Source organism: Nematolebias whitei, chromosome 2, assembly GCF_014905685.2.
Source record: "Nematolebias whitei isolate Nwh7 chromosome 2, NemWhi1, whole genome shotgun sequence".
NCBI lineage: Eukaryota > Metazoa > Chordata > Actinopteri > Cyprinodontiformes > Rivulidae > Nematolebias > Nematolebias whitei.
The window spans coordinates 1,650,899-1,665,330 of NC_056499.1; the positions used below are offsets into that span (position 1 = coordinate 1,650,899).

Sequence of the window (14,432 nt, forward strand, 5' to 3'; positions counted from 1 at the left end):
TCTGTGGTCAGGTCAAGATCTTCTACGGTCGGGTCTGGATCTTCTGCGGTCGGGTCAGGAGCGAAGACCTCAGACGAACCAGGGGCAAAGACCTCAGACGAGCCGGGGACAAAGATCTCAGGCGAACCGGGAGCGAGGACCTCGGTGGATGGACCAGGAGCGAGGACCTCAGCAGATGGATCAGGAGCGAGGACCTCAGTGGACGGACCAGGTGCGAGGACCTCAGCAGGTGGGTCAGAGGCGAGGAGCTCAGTAGCGAGGAGCTCTTCTGCGGCCTGATCGTCTGGGGCTGGATCTTCTGGGGTCGGATTTTCAGTGGCAGTATCTTCAGCAGCAGGATCTTTGGCGGCAGGATCTGGAGCAGGAGCGGAGTCCGTCTGGACCCCCACAGCTGAGCAGACAGAAGAGGAGTCCGTCTGGACCCCCACAGTTGAACAGGCTGGAGAGGAGTCAAACCCCCTCGGAGCAGGAGAAGTGAGGAGCGTCCACCAGGACCCCCTCGGAGCAGGAGATGTGAGGAGCATCTTCCAGAACCCCCTCAGAGCAGGAGAAGTGAAGAGCGTCTGCCAGGACCCCCTCGGAGTAGGATATGTGAGGAGCATCCGCCAGGACCCCCTCGGAGCAGGAGAAGTGAAGAGCATCAGCCAGGACCTCCTCGGAACAGGAGACATGAGGAGCATCCGTCAGGACCCCCTCGGAGCAGGAGAAGTGAGGAGCATCCGCCAGGACCTCCTCGGAACACGAGACGTGAGGCTTGGCTCTTCTGCGTCAGGCTGCAGGTTCTGAAGGCTCTGGGCAGGCTGCAGGTTCTGAAGGCTCTGGGACTGGGGCCGAGTCATGCTCTGGGACTGGGGCCAAGACTGGGTCTGGAACTGGGACCGAGACTGGGTCTGGAACTGGGACCGAGACTGGGTCTGGAACTGGGACCGAGACTGGATCTGGAACTGGGACCAAGACTGGTTCTAGACAGGCTCCAGGTTCTGTGGTGGATTGTCTTATGGACCTGATCTCAATCAAAAGCTGGTGATATTTTGGGATAGAGGTGAGGCCGGGCACAGAAATTAACAGTTTCTTAGCTAACCTAAGAAGTGTGTCAGAACAGTCCAGGTTATTTTTAGCTGAAGTCAACAGGTTTTGAAGGATGGTGTTTATGTGATAGATATCAGAGGCATCTATCACCCAAGACGTGTCTTTTTTGATGACCTCTGCAGGAGTAGTGTGGGACTGCTGTGTAGACTGTTCTCTGGGGTGGCCCCCCTTCGTCAGACCTTTAGACTAACGGGGGTGGAGAGCGAGGTGACAGAACTGATCCTTGTGCGAGCTTAGTGCAGGAGTGAGGTGCCGGATTCCACCCTCACCGAAGAACTAGGAGGTAAGTCATCTGGATCAGCTTTCTCAACAGCACCAGAACCAGGTCCCGGAAACTCAGCCTTGCCAGACCGAGTTGGATCTGCAGTCGCTGTCAGGGATGTTGGCAAAGGTTTCGTGGATTGTTTCCGGTTTCGTTTTCTGCTGCCCTGGCGGCGACAGTGGGAAGAGGGAGCAGGAACAGACAGAGCTCGTCCTCCAGCTCCGCGTCCTCCCCTGACATCCACCCTGAGTAGCCGAGCGGCGCTGGAGATGGAGAAAAATTTGTCTCGGGTGCCAGGTGTCCCCCCTCCCCCCAGGGCAGAAACCTTTTCTCTTCCTCCAGAACCAGGAGAGGCGAAGACAAAATTTCAATCGCCAGGCAGTGGCGATTTTGTGTTCGGACAGGTTCAGTTAGGAACCCACCACACCGGATTACAGGCTCCCCCATCTGTGGCTTGTAACAGACAGGTGAGTAATTCTGAGAAGTACTCTGCCCGCTGGGTTCTGTGTTGGTCGCGTCGTTCTGTCAGGATTTATCAGGCAGGAATGAACCCAGTAATTGCAGGCAGGGACTCGACTCAGAAGATACAAAAATAAATACTTTAATGAAAATACATTAAAATAGCCAACGAGGCAGAAACTTACAAAATATACTCGGGACTGGATCAGACTGGCAGGACAAGACAGGGTAGACCCAACGACGACGCGACAATGAACAAGACTAACAGACAGACTAGATTCTAGACTAGACTAGCTTCTTTTCCTCCCAGGCTCTGATCGAGGTGGCAGCTTCTGTTTTCTCCTCCCCCGTTTTTTTCCTTCTTCCTGCTCTGCTCTCTGTGTGTCTGAAGCGCCTGGGTCTCATCTCCCGAACATAAATTAAGAAGATTATGGATTTGGTATCGTGGGCGTTCAACTCTATTGATAAGATTTTTTCATCAAAGCGACAAGGTCCTGGGGAACCGGCATGTCTAGCTGAGACTCACGCTGTGGGGTACGTCATGGATTCGTGGGGAGTGTGGCAATCAATGTGCATTACAGTTTTGTCTCAAGAAGATGTTGAAGACGTTTACATATTTGGACTTATGATAGCAGGGACTCTGCTTTTTGGCATCGGCGGGGCTCTGTTTTATTGACTTTTGAAGAAGACAGCGGGAGCAGTTTGGCCATGGAAAAGCTCCCGAGTCAGTGTGAAGGTCGGGTCCTCGCTGTGGGAACTTTAAATCGTCTGGTGTATGAGCTTAACTGTAAGGTGGAGGCGATTGAGAATCGCAAACCACCTGCGGCTTCTGGGACTCATCAGCGTGGTGGGTTCGACCTTGAAGGAGACTCATAGCATGGATCAGTGAAATTAAATTCCACAATTAGGCTTTTTCAGAACCAGAACGCCCAGATGGACTCAAGGCTGAAGAAAAAAATCTGTCTGCCTGAAGAAAAACAAATATTAAGCTTATCTAATCTGACTCCCAATGGCCTCGGAGATGGGCTGACTATCAAATTTCTCCTGGGACATGAGTACCCAAGGACAAAAGCTTTATCTATCGCTGCACCCCCTCCCGAGAACTTTCTGTGCAGGCTTATCAGAACTGCTGGCTGGAACAATATCCTCAGAATCTGTGACTGATCTGAAAAAAGCTCATGGACAAATCTCAACACCTCGATGTCAAATGCAAATGTAATCATGTTTTAATTGAGCTGCTGGTAGAGTTTTTTGATGGCTCAAATTGTGTCCTGATAGACAAGATGTGAAAGATCTTTTTTTGTAATACCACCATCTACCCTCATGTTTCTCCCCCTTTTCCTATCTAAGATTATTATCTGATAAGGATAAAATGGCCGCACTCTCCTGTAGTTGCAGCTTCGTGCACTCCGCCCATCTTTCGGACGACTGTACGTACATATTCGCGTTGTACCTCGGTGCAATTCCATCAAAGTTTATTCTGATTCTGATTCTGAGATACCCAGACAAGACAGGACATGATTACAAACAGCTGGCACGAGACAAGGGTGAAATTAATTGGATAAATGATGAGACACACAAGGGAGTACAGACAAGGAATGCCCACAGATGGTGCCATCCTTACAGGGACTACAGTACAAGTAGTACTTTGAGTAGACAGGTGCTAATTTGAGTTTACCTGGCTGCGATCCTCCCCAGCTCCATCAGGCACAGGCACACCTCCCAAGGCTGCTTGTGAAGGACTTCATGACAAACAGAGCATGGAGGGGCAGAAACAGAGAAAAAAAAACAACAGGTGACATCTGAAAAGAAAGATGTTTATGGAGATAAAATACTGTTTCTAACAAAAGAAAACCAGAGCTCCATTTGGAACCGAGAAGGCCGTTTCAGAGGATCTTCCATCTCTTTTATGCAAGTCAGTGTTTAAAGGTGAGCAGGAATTCCTGTGGGTTCTGGATTTGTGACAGAGGGCATGAGGGCAGCCTGCAAAGAAAAACCTCACTGACCTCCACTATCCTTTATTATGAAAGGAACTGTGAAGATAGGAACCAGGTGGGGGACTGGGTCAGTTTTAGATCAGGAAAAAAATGTTACAATCAAACTGTTAAAATGGCTAACCATAAAAACTAAAAGTGTATCTTTTACACCCACCATAAGATGGGAAGGATGATTGTACCATTGTGACAGAGAAACAACACTGCCTTTTAAGAAAAGCTCAGCGAGTTTCCTCTCAGTCAATTGTATAAGAAGCAGACAAAAGGGACGTTGTGTCTGTAAGGATTTACCTGCATTTCATCGTTCTCACGCATCTGTGGACCTGCTTAGACTTGCCCCTACAAGAAGTGTATGGAAAACTACTGTACTTGATAAAATTACAAAACTGTGTCAGGATGTAGATTTCTGCTCCAACACTCAAGCAACATATGAACCTTTAAACAGAAAGATGCTTTGGAGGGGTCTCCACAGTGAGTCATCCTCCTCCATCTCACTCTGTCCTCTGTGTCCTCTGTCCTCACTCCATCTACCTCCATGTCCTCTCTTAACTGCATCCATATGTCTCCTCTTTGAATTTTTCATGGCAGCTGCATTTCTAACATCCTTCTACCAATATACCCACTGTCCCTCCACTGGACATGTGCAAAGCACTGTCCCTCCTCTGGACATGTCCAAACCATCTCAGTGTGTCCTCTCTAACTTTATATCCCATTGGTTCAACCTGTGCTATACCTCTGGTGATCTCATTCCTAATCTTCTCCATCCTTGTCACTCCTAAGGAGAACCTCAACATCTTCATTTTTGACACTTCCAGAGTTCTGTCTCCTGTCTTTTTGCCCATGTCTCTGTCTCCAGACCAAACAACATAGCTGGTCTCACAACTGTCTTGAAAAATGTTTCCTTTGACCTTTGCTGACACCCAGGTCTTAATTTGTAAACCAATTGATGCCGTAATGCAAATAAAGGGTGGGATGGTTGGGGGGGGGGGGGTAGGCGGCGCAGTGGATGTCTGGGGGTTGTCCCCCCATAAAATTTTGAATAAAGTGTAAATGCGATTTCCTGCATTTTGGTGTATTTTAACGGGTTCTTTAACATCTACATTTGCCTACATTTGTAAACACTCTGCTTCTGTCAAGCAGCCTAACACCCCACCCCCCCACCACTCACACACACACACATTTAATGGTTCAGAGCCTGACTCTTCTTTCTCTGCTCGTTGTTGTCCGACTCCACATGTGAAACCTCCAGGCGCCTCTTCCATCTGTTCATGACGGCTGCCTGTGAGCTCCTGCCCATATACGACTGCCTGATTAACAACAAAAAAGGCTAAATCATGTCATCTGGGCCAGTTTCTCTAAGTGACTGACTTGAAACACGGCAGGGAAGGTTACCTATGGGACAGATCTGGTTGGCAGGCCACAGACCGACAAAATCCTCTGTCTGGATGGGAGACGAAACGTTTCTCATTTGAAGAGACTAGTCCAGATGACATGATTTAGCCTTATTTGTTGTTATCTACCTGGACGATTGAGCTTACAAACCTACGGATACTATGGCTGACTTTCATTCCTCTTCGTTCAAGTGCACACCTCCACCTGCCTAAGTTCTCTTCCACCTGCTCCCTGTTCTCACCACAGATCACAATGTAATCTGCAAACATCAGAGTCCACGGGGATTCCTGCTTGACCTCATATGTTAGTCAGTCCATCACCAAAGCAACCAAGAGGAGCTCAGAGCTGATCCTTGATGCACTCCCACCTCCACCTTGAAGCTGTCTGTCACTCCTACAGCACATCTCACCACTGTCCTGCTGTCCTCATACATGTCCTGTACCAGTCTAACATACTTCTCTGCCACTACAGATTTCCTCGTGTAATGCCACACCTCCTCCCTCAGCACTCTGTCAGATGCTTTTTCTAAATCCACAAAGACACAATGGAGTTCTTTCGGACCCTCTCTGTACTTCTCCATCAGCATCCTCAAAGCAGAGATGGTGTCTGTGGTCCTCTTTCTTGACATGAAACCATACTGCTGCTCACAGTCACATGAGAGTTCTCCCAGTTGGAGTTAAATTCAAAACAGTCTGCCCTTCAGATAAATAATGTTACCTTATTTTTTTATTTTTATTTTCTTCTTTCTAGAAATTTGGCTGATTTTTTTTATTATCTAAATTATTCTGCCTCTCAGCGAGCAGGTCCCTGGTTCAAACCCCAGTCCAGGGGCTTTTCTGGGTGGAGTTTGCATGTTCTCTCCGTGCATGCGTGGGTTTTCTCCGGATACTCCAGTTTCCTCCCACAGACCAAAAACATGCATGTTAGGCTGATTGGTAACTCTAAATTGTCCCTAGGTGTGAGAGAGAGAGTGAATGGTTGTTTGTCTCTATGTGTCCCTGTGATGGACTTGCGACCCGTCCAGGGTGTACCCCTCCCCTCGCACAGTGATTGCTGGACATGGGCACCGGCGACCCCCGTGACCCAAAATGGAATAAACGGGTAAAGATAATGGATGGATGGATGAATCTAAATTATTCACAACCCAGGGTCCAGTCCAGGAAGCAGAGTTGTAGTCCTCCACACCTCTCTGCTGCTTCTCCTCTGTTACCCACCCACACCCCCACTGAAACAGTGTCAACTCACCCACGGCTCAAATTAAATAAACCAAAAATCAGCTCTAATAATATTAAACATAAAAATCGTATTTAAATTAACACAAGTACTTTACCAGAGCAAAATCATAAAATAATTAAATGTGGATTATTGAACATCAGACTCTCTTTCCTCTAAATCCCTGTTAGTTAATGAACTGATCATCATATTATAGCATAGCAGAACTGGTTTGTTCCGCTTTGGAGTAAGCTGTTGGGGAAGAATCAGTTTTGTTGTGTGTTTCCTTGACTGATGAAGCCTTCTGGATCAAAGGCAAAATATTTCAGCACAAAAAAAAATAAAATAAAAAGAAACTGTCCATATGACCTGACTGAAAAATGTTGGATTGTATACCTGGATTATTGAACATGGACTTTGTTGATCATCATATTGATTTATTCTGTCTGACAGAAACTTGGCTACAACAGGAGGATTTTGTTAGTATAAGTGAATCCACTCCTGTTAATTATTTAAATTTTCATGTTCCTAGAACAACTGGCCGAGGTGGAGGTGTACCTTCTATTCTTCAGTCAGGACAATTAAATAATACAAAACCAATTATTAGTTATAATACTTTTGAATCGCTGTCTCTAAGTCTATCCCATCCTAAATGGACATCAGAAAAGCTACTTTTAATAGTTATATATTGTTCACCAGGCACTTACTCTCTGTTTTTGTCTGAATTCTCAGAATTCTTAATTGACTTATTACTAACTACTGATAAAGTCATAATAATGGAGGATTTCAATATTCATGTAGATGTTGAAAGTGATAGCTCAAGCATAGCCTTTAAAAACTTAATAGTCAATTGATTTTACTGAAAATGTCCACACATCTAGGAACTGTGAAGTGCTACCTGAACCAGAAACCCTGGTTGAACGCATAGGTCCATACCCAGCTGAAAGCCAGGGATACTGTCTTCAGGTGTGACAACTCACATGAACTGGGGAGGACAAGGAAATAGCTGGCTGCTGCTATAAAGAGGGCCTAAGCAATACATGCATGGAAGATACAGGGACATTTCTCCTTACGGGACCCACGGAGCATGTGGAGGGGCATTAAGTGCATGACAGACTGTAAAAGCAGGGGTGCACAATGCCCAAGGGATCAATCACTGCCTGATGCTCTTAACATATTTTATGCACGCTTTGAAGACACAAATAGACCACCCAGCACCAGACTCACCTCACCACCGGAAGAAGAGTTTCTCAGTGTAACCTCAGCAGAAGTAAGGAGGACCTTCAGGAGGATTAATCCTCACAAAGCAACTGGCCCAGACAACATCCCAGGGAGGGTGCAGAGAGACTGTGCCGATCACCTCTGTGAGGTGCTGGCTGATGTCTTTTAACTCTTCACTCACCCTGGCAACTGTTCCCACCTGCCTGAAGACCCATCATCACAGTTCCTAAGAGTGCTGCAGTGACTAGTCTGAATGACTATCGAGCAGTAGCCCTCACCCTGATAGTCGCTAAATACTTTGAAAGACTGGTCATGACCCACATCAAAACAACCATCAACATAAGCAAAGCTCAACACCAGTATGCATACTACAAGAATTGATCAACAGAGGATATCATCTCCACTGTGGTCCACACTGCTCTCACCCACCTGGAGCAGAAGGACTCCTACATACGTATGCTCTTTGTGGACTTCACATCTGCCTTCAACACCATGATCCCCCAAACCCTGATGGACAGACTACTCACACTTGGACTAAGCCCCTCCATCTGCAACTGGGTCCTAAACTTCTTAACAAACAGACCACAGGTAGTGAGGATCCACAACCTCTCCTCCTCCACCATAACCCTCAGCACTGGCTCCCCTCAGGATTGTGTGCTGAGCCCTCTCCTGTTCATTCTGCTCACATATGACTGTGCACTAGGATGACATTTTTCTGGAATCCTGTGGGTCACGGGATCCCAGCAGGATTCCGGCAGAACAGGAGTCAACTTTATTATAACTCACAGGATTGGTATGGGACAGGACGAAAAATTAACAGGACCAGACAGGAGTGCGAACCAACAAATCAGGACAATAAAATAAAATAAACTTTGGACAGGCACCACTATTTTCTAGTTTTCTTTCAATAAGCCTTCACTCTGGAATACTAGACTTACAATTTTACAGTCTGTAAAATGTTAAACACAAAGTAATATAAAAAGGAATGGGTAGAAGGTTAAATCAAATTCAATGTATTTCCTAAAGACTAAATGGAAGAAATGAAGAAGAAAAAAAACAGGAGTGGTGCAGGAGTGGGAGTCATTCTGAATGGGAGCAGGATGGGAGCAGGAGTCATGTTACCAGGAGTGGGAAAGGACAGGAGCTATTTTTTTTATTCTGGACCTGAAATGGGACAGGACAGGATTTTTTCTGTGGGACCAGGACAGGACAGGAGTGAAAATCCACTCCCGTGTCATCCTCTACTGTGCACCGACCCATCCAAGCTGTCAAATTGGCTATGTTTACATGTGCAAAATTCTTTGACTGGATTGAAATGTTTTCAGATTAAATAATTCAAATGTATCATTTACATGGGCACAATCTGTTCATGACGAGCGTTTACATGAAGCGGGCTTTGTTCTGAACAGAAGTAGACATGCGTAGAGTGGTAAACTCTCCTTGAAAAACACAGAAGAAGAAATTCTACTTCCGGTTTACTTCCGGGATGAAAGTAAACAAACCTGAGCACCAAAATGGACCCACGACAGGTTTTAATGACGGTGGAAACGCTACTGCACTCCCTGACTGAGCTACAGGCAATACAGGTCATTTTGAGCTTTTTCAAAGTTTCTACAAGAAATGTTGTGTCGTTCACCGACCAGCTTTGCTTCCCCGACATGCTAATATTCTTAGCATTAGCCAGGCGGAAATGACAAAGTCGCACATGCACAGTCAGGTCAGTTTTTCACGATCGAAAATAAATGAACAGTTCAAGTGTTTACATGCGCACCATTCGGGTTATGAATCAGCGTAAACCCCTGTTTCGTGCTGATCAACAAATTATTTCAGATCGTACTGAATAAACAGAAAATAACCCAAATGGGGCGTTTACATGACACATTTTTATTTCAAATGGCCATTTAACCCGATTACTTATGTCCATGTAAATATAGCTATTGTAAAGTTTGCAGATGACGGTGGTTGGATGCATCACAAACAACAATGAGTCCAGCTACAGGCAGGAGGTGGAACAGCTGGAGAGCTGGTGCAGGAAGAACAACCTTCACATCAATGTAAAAAAAGATGAAGGAGATGGTCCTGGACTTCAGACCAATCAAACACAACTACCACCCTCCACCCCTCCTCCACCCTCTGAACATAGGAGGATCTGTGGTGGAAGTGGTCTCCAGCTACAAGTACTTGGGTGTGCACCTGAACAACAACCTCAGCTGGAGCAACAACACCACCAGCCTGATGAAGAAAGCTCATCAGAGACTCTACTTCCTCAGACGGCTGAGACGAGCTGGTCTGGAAGCTCAGTCCTCACCTCCTTCTACAGGTGTGCAGTGGAGAGCATCCTGTACTCCAGCATCAAGTGTGGCATGGAGGCTGCACAGCTGCAGAAAGAAAAGCTTTGCAGAGAGTGGTGAAGGCTGCACAGAAGATGTTGGAGTCAGCCTCCCCACCATCACAGACATCTACACCTCCAGATGCAGGAAGAGGGCCACCTGCATCATGAAGGACCACACTCACCCAGCACACACACTTTTTGCCCCACTCCCCTCAGGAAGGAGGTTGAGGAGCATTAAGTGTAGAACCACTAGACTGAGGAACAGCTTCTACCCTGAGGCTGTTAGACTCATGAATCTCTAACCAGAAGAATCACTGTGATGACACTTTAATTGGTGACAAGTGACTTATCTGTACTGCTGATCTCGTGCTGTTGTGCTCATTCATATCCATCTGCTCACCACAGACTCATGTTCAAGCTGCTGTTGTTACGCCATATTGTTTTACATTGTTAGTGTTTAGTTTGTATCTTGGATCCTTATATACTCTTTCTTTTTACAATTTATATTTTTGCTATTGTTGCATGTAACTGGGACCCTGTGTACACAATTTTGTTCCACCTCATGAACCACATGTGATGAAACGACAATAAAACTGACTTAAACTTGACCTTGTGTTAGTTTCTCCTGGTCTTGAGTTTTTCTGAGTTTTGGTTGTAAGTTACCCATTAAATGCCCTGGTTTTCCTTGCCTCCCTGTAGCTGCCCACATACTGTGTCTGCTTAAACTCAAGGTTAAATGCATATTAATTCTCTACTTCTTAGCCGATCTGGTAGTCAGATATTTAAAGCTGTAAAATAACATGCACTAAAATTAAGTGATTCTTCCACACTGTCTTAATACTCTTACAAACCTCAAGTTTAAAGGCCTTTGCTCAATCAGAACAGTGAACACAGACAGTTGAGTCAACAAATATTGGCATTAAAACAATGAAACTAAAAACGTCAGAGCCCTTTGGGATCCACTGTTTAAAACAGTGGATCCCAAAGTTATGGCTATTACCCCAAGGTAGGTCATGGCACACCAAGTGGTGGTCCTTAAATAACCTCCAGGTGTCAGTTTACTTTGACTGAGTGTCACATATTTGTTCTAATTGTTACAAAGAATAAAATATTTAGTCATAACCTTGTAAAAATAATAATAAATAAGTTACTGTGGATGTTAAGGTTGGGTTGTCATTATGCTTGTGTTAAACAATGTTTCTGTATTTTTCATCCAGTACTAGATGGAGGTCAAAATAATGTAGTCCAATCATTTTGTACACTCGAAGCTAAAATGTTTGGGAGGCACTAGTCTAAGACACAATCTCTGCTTTTAACTCACCCAAATCTTCAGATTCAAAAAGGTACGCCTCATCAATGCCGATCTGTCGACACCAGTAGAGAAAGTTGGCGGTATTATCTCGCGCGAAGAATGATCCAGAAGTTGCACTGGCTCGCCAGTTGATCACTCTTTTGGCCATCGGCTATCTCACACACACACACACACACACACACACGCACGCACGCACACACACACACACACACACACACACGCAGATGAAGCGAGGCTGCAGTGGGAACATAGTTCTATATTTCTTCAGTACTACATGAACCTGCACAATGACACGCCCAGCCACCTTTAAAAGAAGAGCAGGGTGTAAATATGAGCATCCTCCACTTGTCTGAGTGTTCTGTGTGTGCACGAAGGATAAAAGAAAAAGAAACTTGTCAAAACCAAACTGTAGCAAAGTGAGGTTAGGTCAAATAAAACCAGACTAGACATGAACAGCAGTTAGTCTCAGACCAAACCCTAACCCTGAGCAAAGCTCCACTCGTGGTTTGCTGATTTGTAGCTCCTGGATGTAAAGCTAATAAGAGAAGAGCAACTACTTTGTTCAAGCTGTTATTTTAATTATGTCTGCTTAAAGTGTCCATGATCACATCAATAAATTACTGTTTTATTGGGTTGGTCAAATTTAATCGTCCTTAAGTGATTGTATTTTTATTCGTTGACATGTTTCTTAGGTGAAAGGTGATCATGTAAATGCCTAAATGTAAAAACCTTTAGAGAAGTGATAGGTGCAGCACCTTTCCCTTGTTGGTGTGAACCATCTTCTCTTGGAGCAGCTTTGCCAGCTGACAGAGGAGAACGCCGTTATCCAACTGTTCGATCAGACTGTCTGCTGTGAAGTTCACACCTGAGAAGAACCCAGACACACTGAGCTAAAGAGCTTGATGCAGAACTGTCATGAAAACTCTCAGCTTTACCACATGGGCCCACATGTCATTGCTTTTCATTCCTTACACAAACAGTTTTGTGAAAAGCAACTTTTGTCCCTTTTCCACCGCTCCTCTTCAGCCCAGTTCGGCTCGGTTCAACTCGACTCGGTTCAGTGCACGTTGTGTTTCCATAGCCCCTTTCAGTACCCGTTACAGTGGGCGGGGTTCAAACTGACGTCACACGCCTCACCAGCTGGTGGGGGTAAGGCCATGGAAACAGGTTTCAGTGCAGGGTGAGAAATTATTTTGAAGTTTCTGGTAAATTAAAAAGAATACAGATTATTGAAATGATCTAATTAAACTATATATATATATATATATATATATATATATATATATACATGTCTTGCTAATAAACGTTTAATGAACTTTAGTTCACCATTAAATCTCTGATGAAGCAGATTCTACAAAAACATGTATATTTAAAATTTTATAGTTTTTCTTCATCGTTTGATGTATTTTTCTTTTTTTTTTTTTTTTTCGTTTAGCCTTTATTTACCCAGGTGAGTCTATTTAGACTCATTGTGTCTACTTTTATTGTTCAGTTTATTTGTGTGGTTTTGTTTCTTGTTCACAGATATTTCCTCTTTTTAGCTTTGCTTTACAGTTTAATTCTTGTTTTGTGATTTGTACATCTGTGGGTTAGAATAAAGTTGAACTAAAGGCCGTATCTCTTCTTTAAACATGTTGGAGGGAAATATTCCTGAGATCTAATAATTTTGTGTCTTTTGAGGATTTTTCAGCTGAGTTAACTTTAACAGATTATTTAATCGTCATTAAAGTAAAAACAGGACTTCATGATGAATCCGGCACCGTTTATTTATTTATTTTATTTATTTTTGTATCTTTGCCGATTAAAAAAAATACATTATTTATTTAATACATAGAATGTTTTTAAAAAATGTTTCCATCCTCTGTCCCGGTCTGCCCGTCTGCCGGGATCAGGGTTCGGTCTTCATGAGCAAGCGAGGTCGGGGTCTGGGCAACGGCCTTCTGCGAGTCAGCAGATCGAGACTCCGATGGAGAGGACCGGGCAGACCCGCGGAGCTCCGTCTGGCTCGCTCTGAATTTTGTTGCCAGCCACCAAGCATATAAAACACGTGCACTTCACCATTAGACCACGGAGTGTCATTATTGTTTTTAAAATCTTTAAAATAGATCCAGCCGTTGCTCCAAGTTCCAAATAATTGCAATTGGCAGAATGGTGAAAAGTTTCTGAAAGATCCAGTGACTCCTCCCCCTGACCAGTCAGTGACCGACAGTGTTTCTGACGTCATGTTTAGGTGCTGGTTTGGCTCGCTTGGTCCCACCAGAGAAGCAGGGACCAAAAAAGTGTCCGGTTCCGTGAAAAAATGACAGTGGGAAAGTACCGAACGGAGCCGAGTCGGGCTGAAGAGGAGCGGTGGAAGAGAGACTTTAGAGTCAGAGTCAGAGTTTCTTTATTGTCATTCGCACCTCATGTGGTACACGTGGTGGAGTGAAATTATGTACTCAAGGTCCCAGTTACATCCAACAATAAAATGTATAAGAAAAACAGTAATAACATCTAAGATATGAACTAAGAAAAACATCAACTAAATATACACTAAGCACTCATAACATAAAACATTGAACATCAGCACAAACATGAACATGAGTCTGTGAGCAGATGTGCACGCATGAACACATCAACATTGAAACAGATCAGCAGCAACACGAAACAGATCAGCAGCAACATGAAACAGATCAGCAGCAACATGAAACAGATCAGTAGCAACATGAAACAGATCAGCAGCAACATGATGTGGTTTTTCACAGTGATTTATCTGGTTAGAGATTCATGAGTCTAACAGCCTCAGGGTAGAAGCTGTTCCTCAGTCTAGTGGTTCTACACTTAATGCTCCTTAACCTCCTTCCTGAGGGGAGCGGGGCAATAAGTGTGTGTGCTGGGTGAGTGTGGTCCTTCATGATGCAGGTGGCCCTCTTCCTGCATCTGGAGGTGTAGATGTCTGTGATGGTGTGGAGACTGACTCCAACATCTTCTGTGCAGCCTTCACCACTCTCTGCAAAGCTTTTCTTTCTGCAGCTGTGCAGCCTCCATGCCACACGTTGATGCTGGAGCACAGGATGCTCTCCACTGCACACCTGTAGAAGGAGGTGAGGACTGAGCTTCCAGACCAGCTCGTTGTCATGAATCACGTCCCTGTATTTAGATCTTTATCACTCTGTTCAC

The 14,432-nt window shown here is 44.8% G+C and overlaps 1 protein-coding gene across 1 annotated transcript in view; it reads right to left on the reverse strand.

Annotated features, from left to right (window-relative positions):
* The window catches only part of gas2b (growth arrest-specific 2b), a 37,772-nt gene that overhangs the window by 22,297 nt on the left and 1,043 nt on the right, over positions 1 to 14,432 (reverse strand). Inside the window, exons 2-4 of the mRNA XM_037695370.1 lie at positions 12,029 to 12,138; positions 11,283 to 11,424; positions 3,489 to 3,552 (exon numbers count right to left, since the gene is read on the reverse strand). Of these exons, the coding sequence (XP_037551298.1) occupies positions 3,489 to 3,552; positions 11,283 to 11,424; positions 12,029 to 12,138 (316 nt within the window). The remainder of the gene's footprint in view (positions 1 to 3,488; positions 3,553 to 11,282; positions 11,425 to 12,028; positions 12,139 to 14,432) is intronic.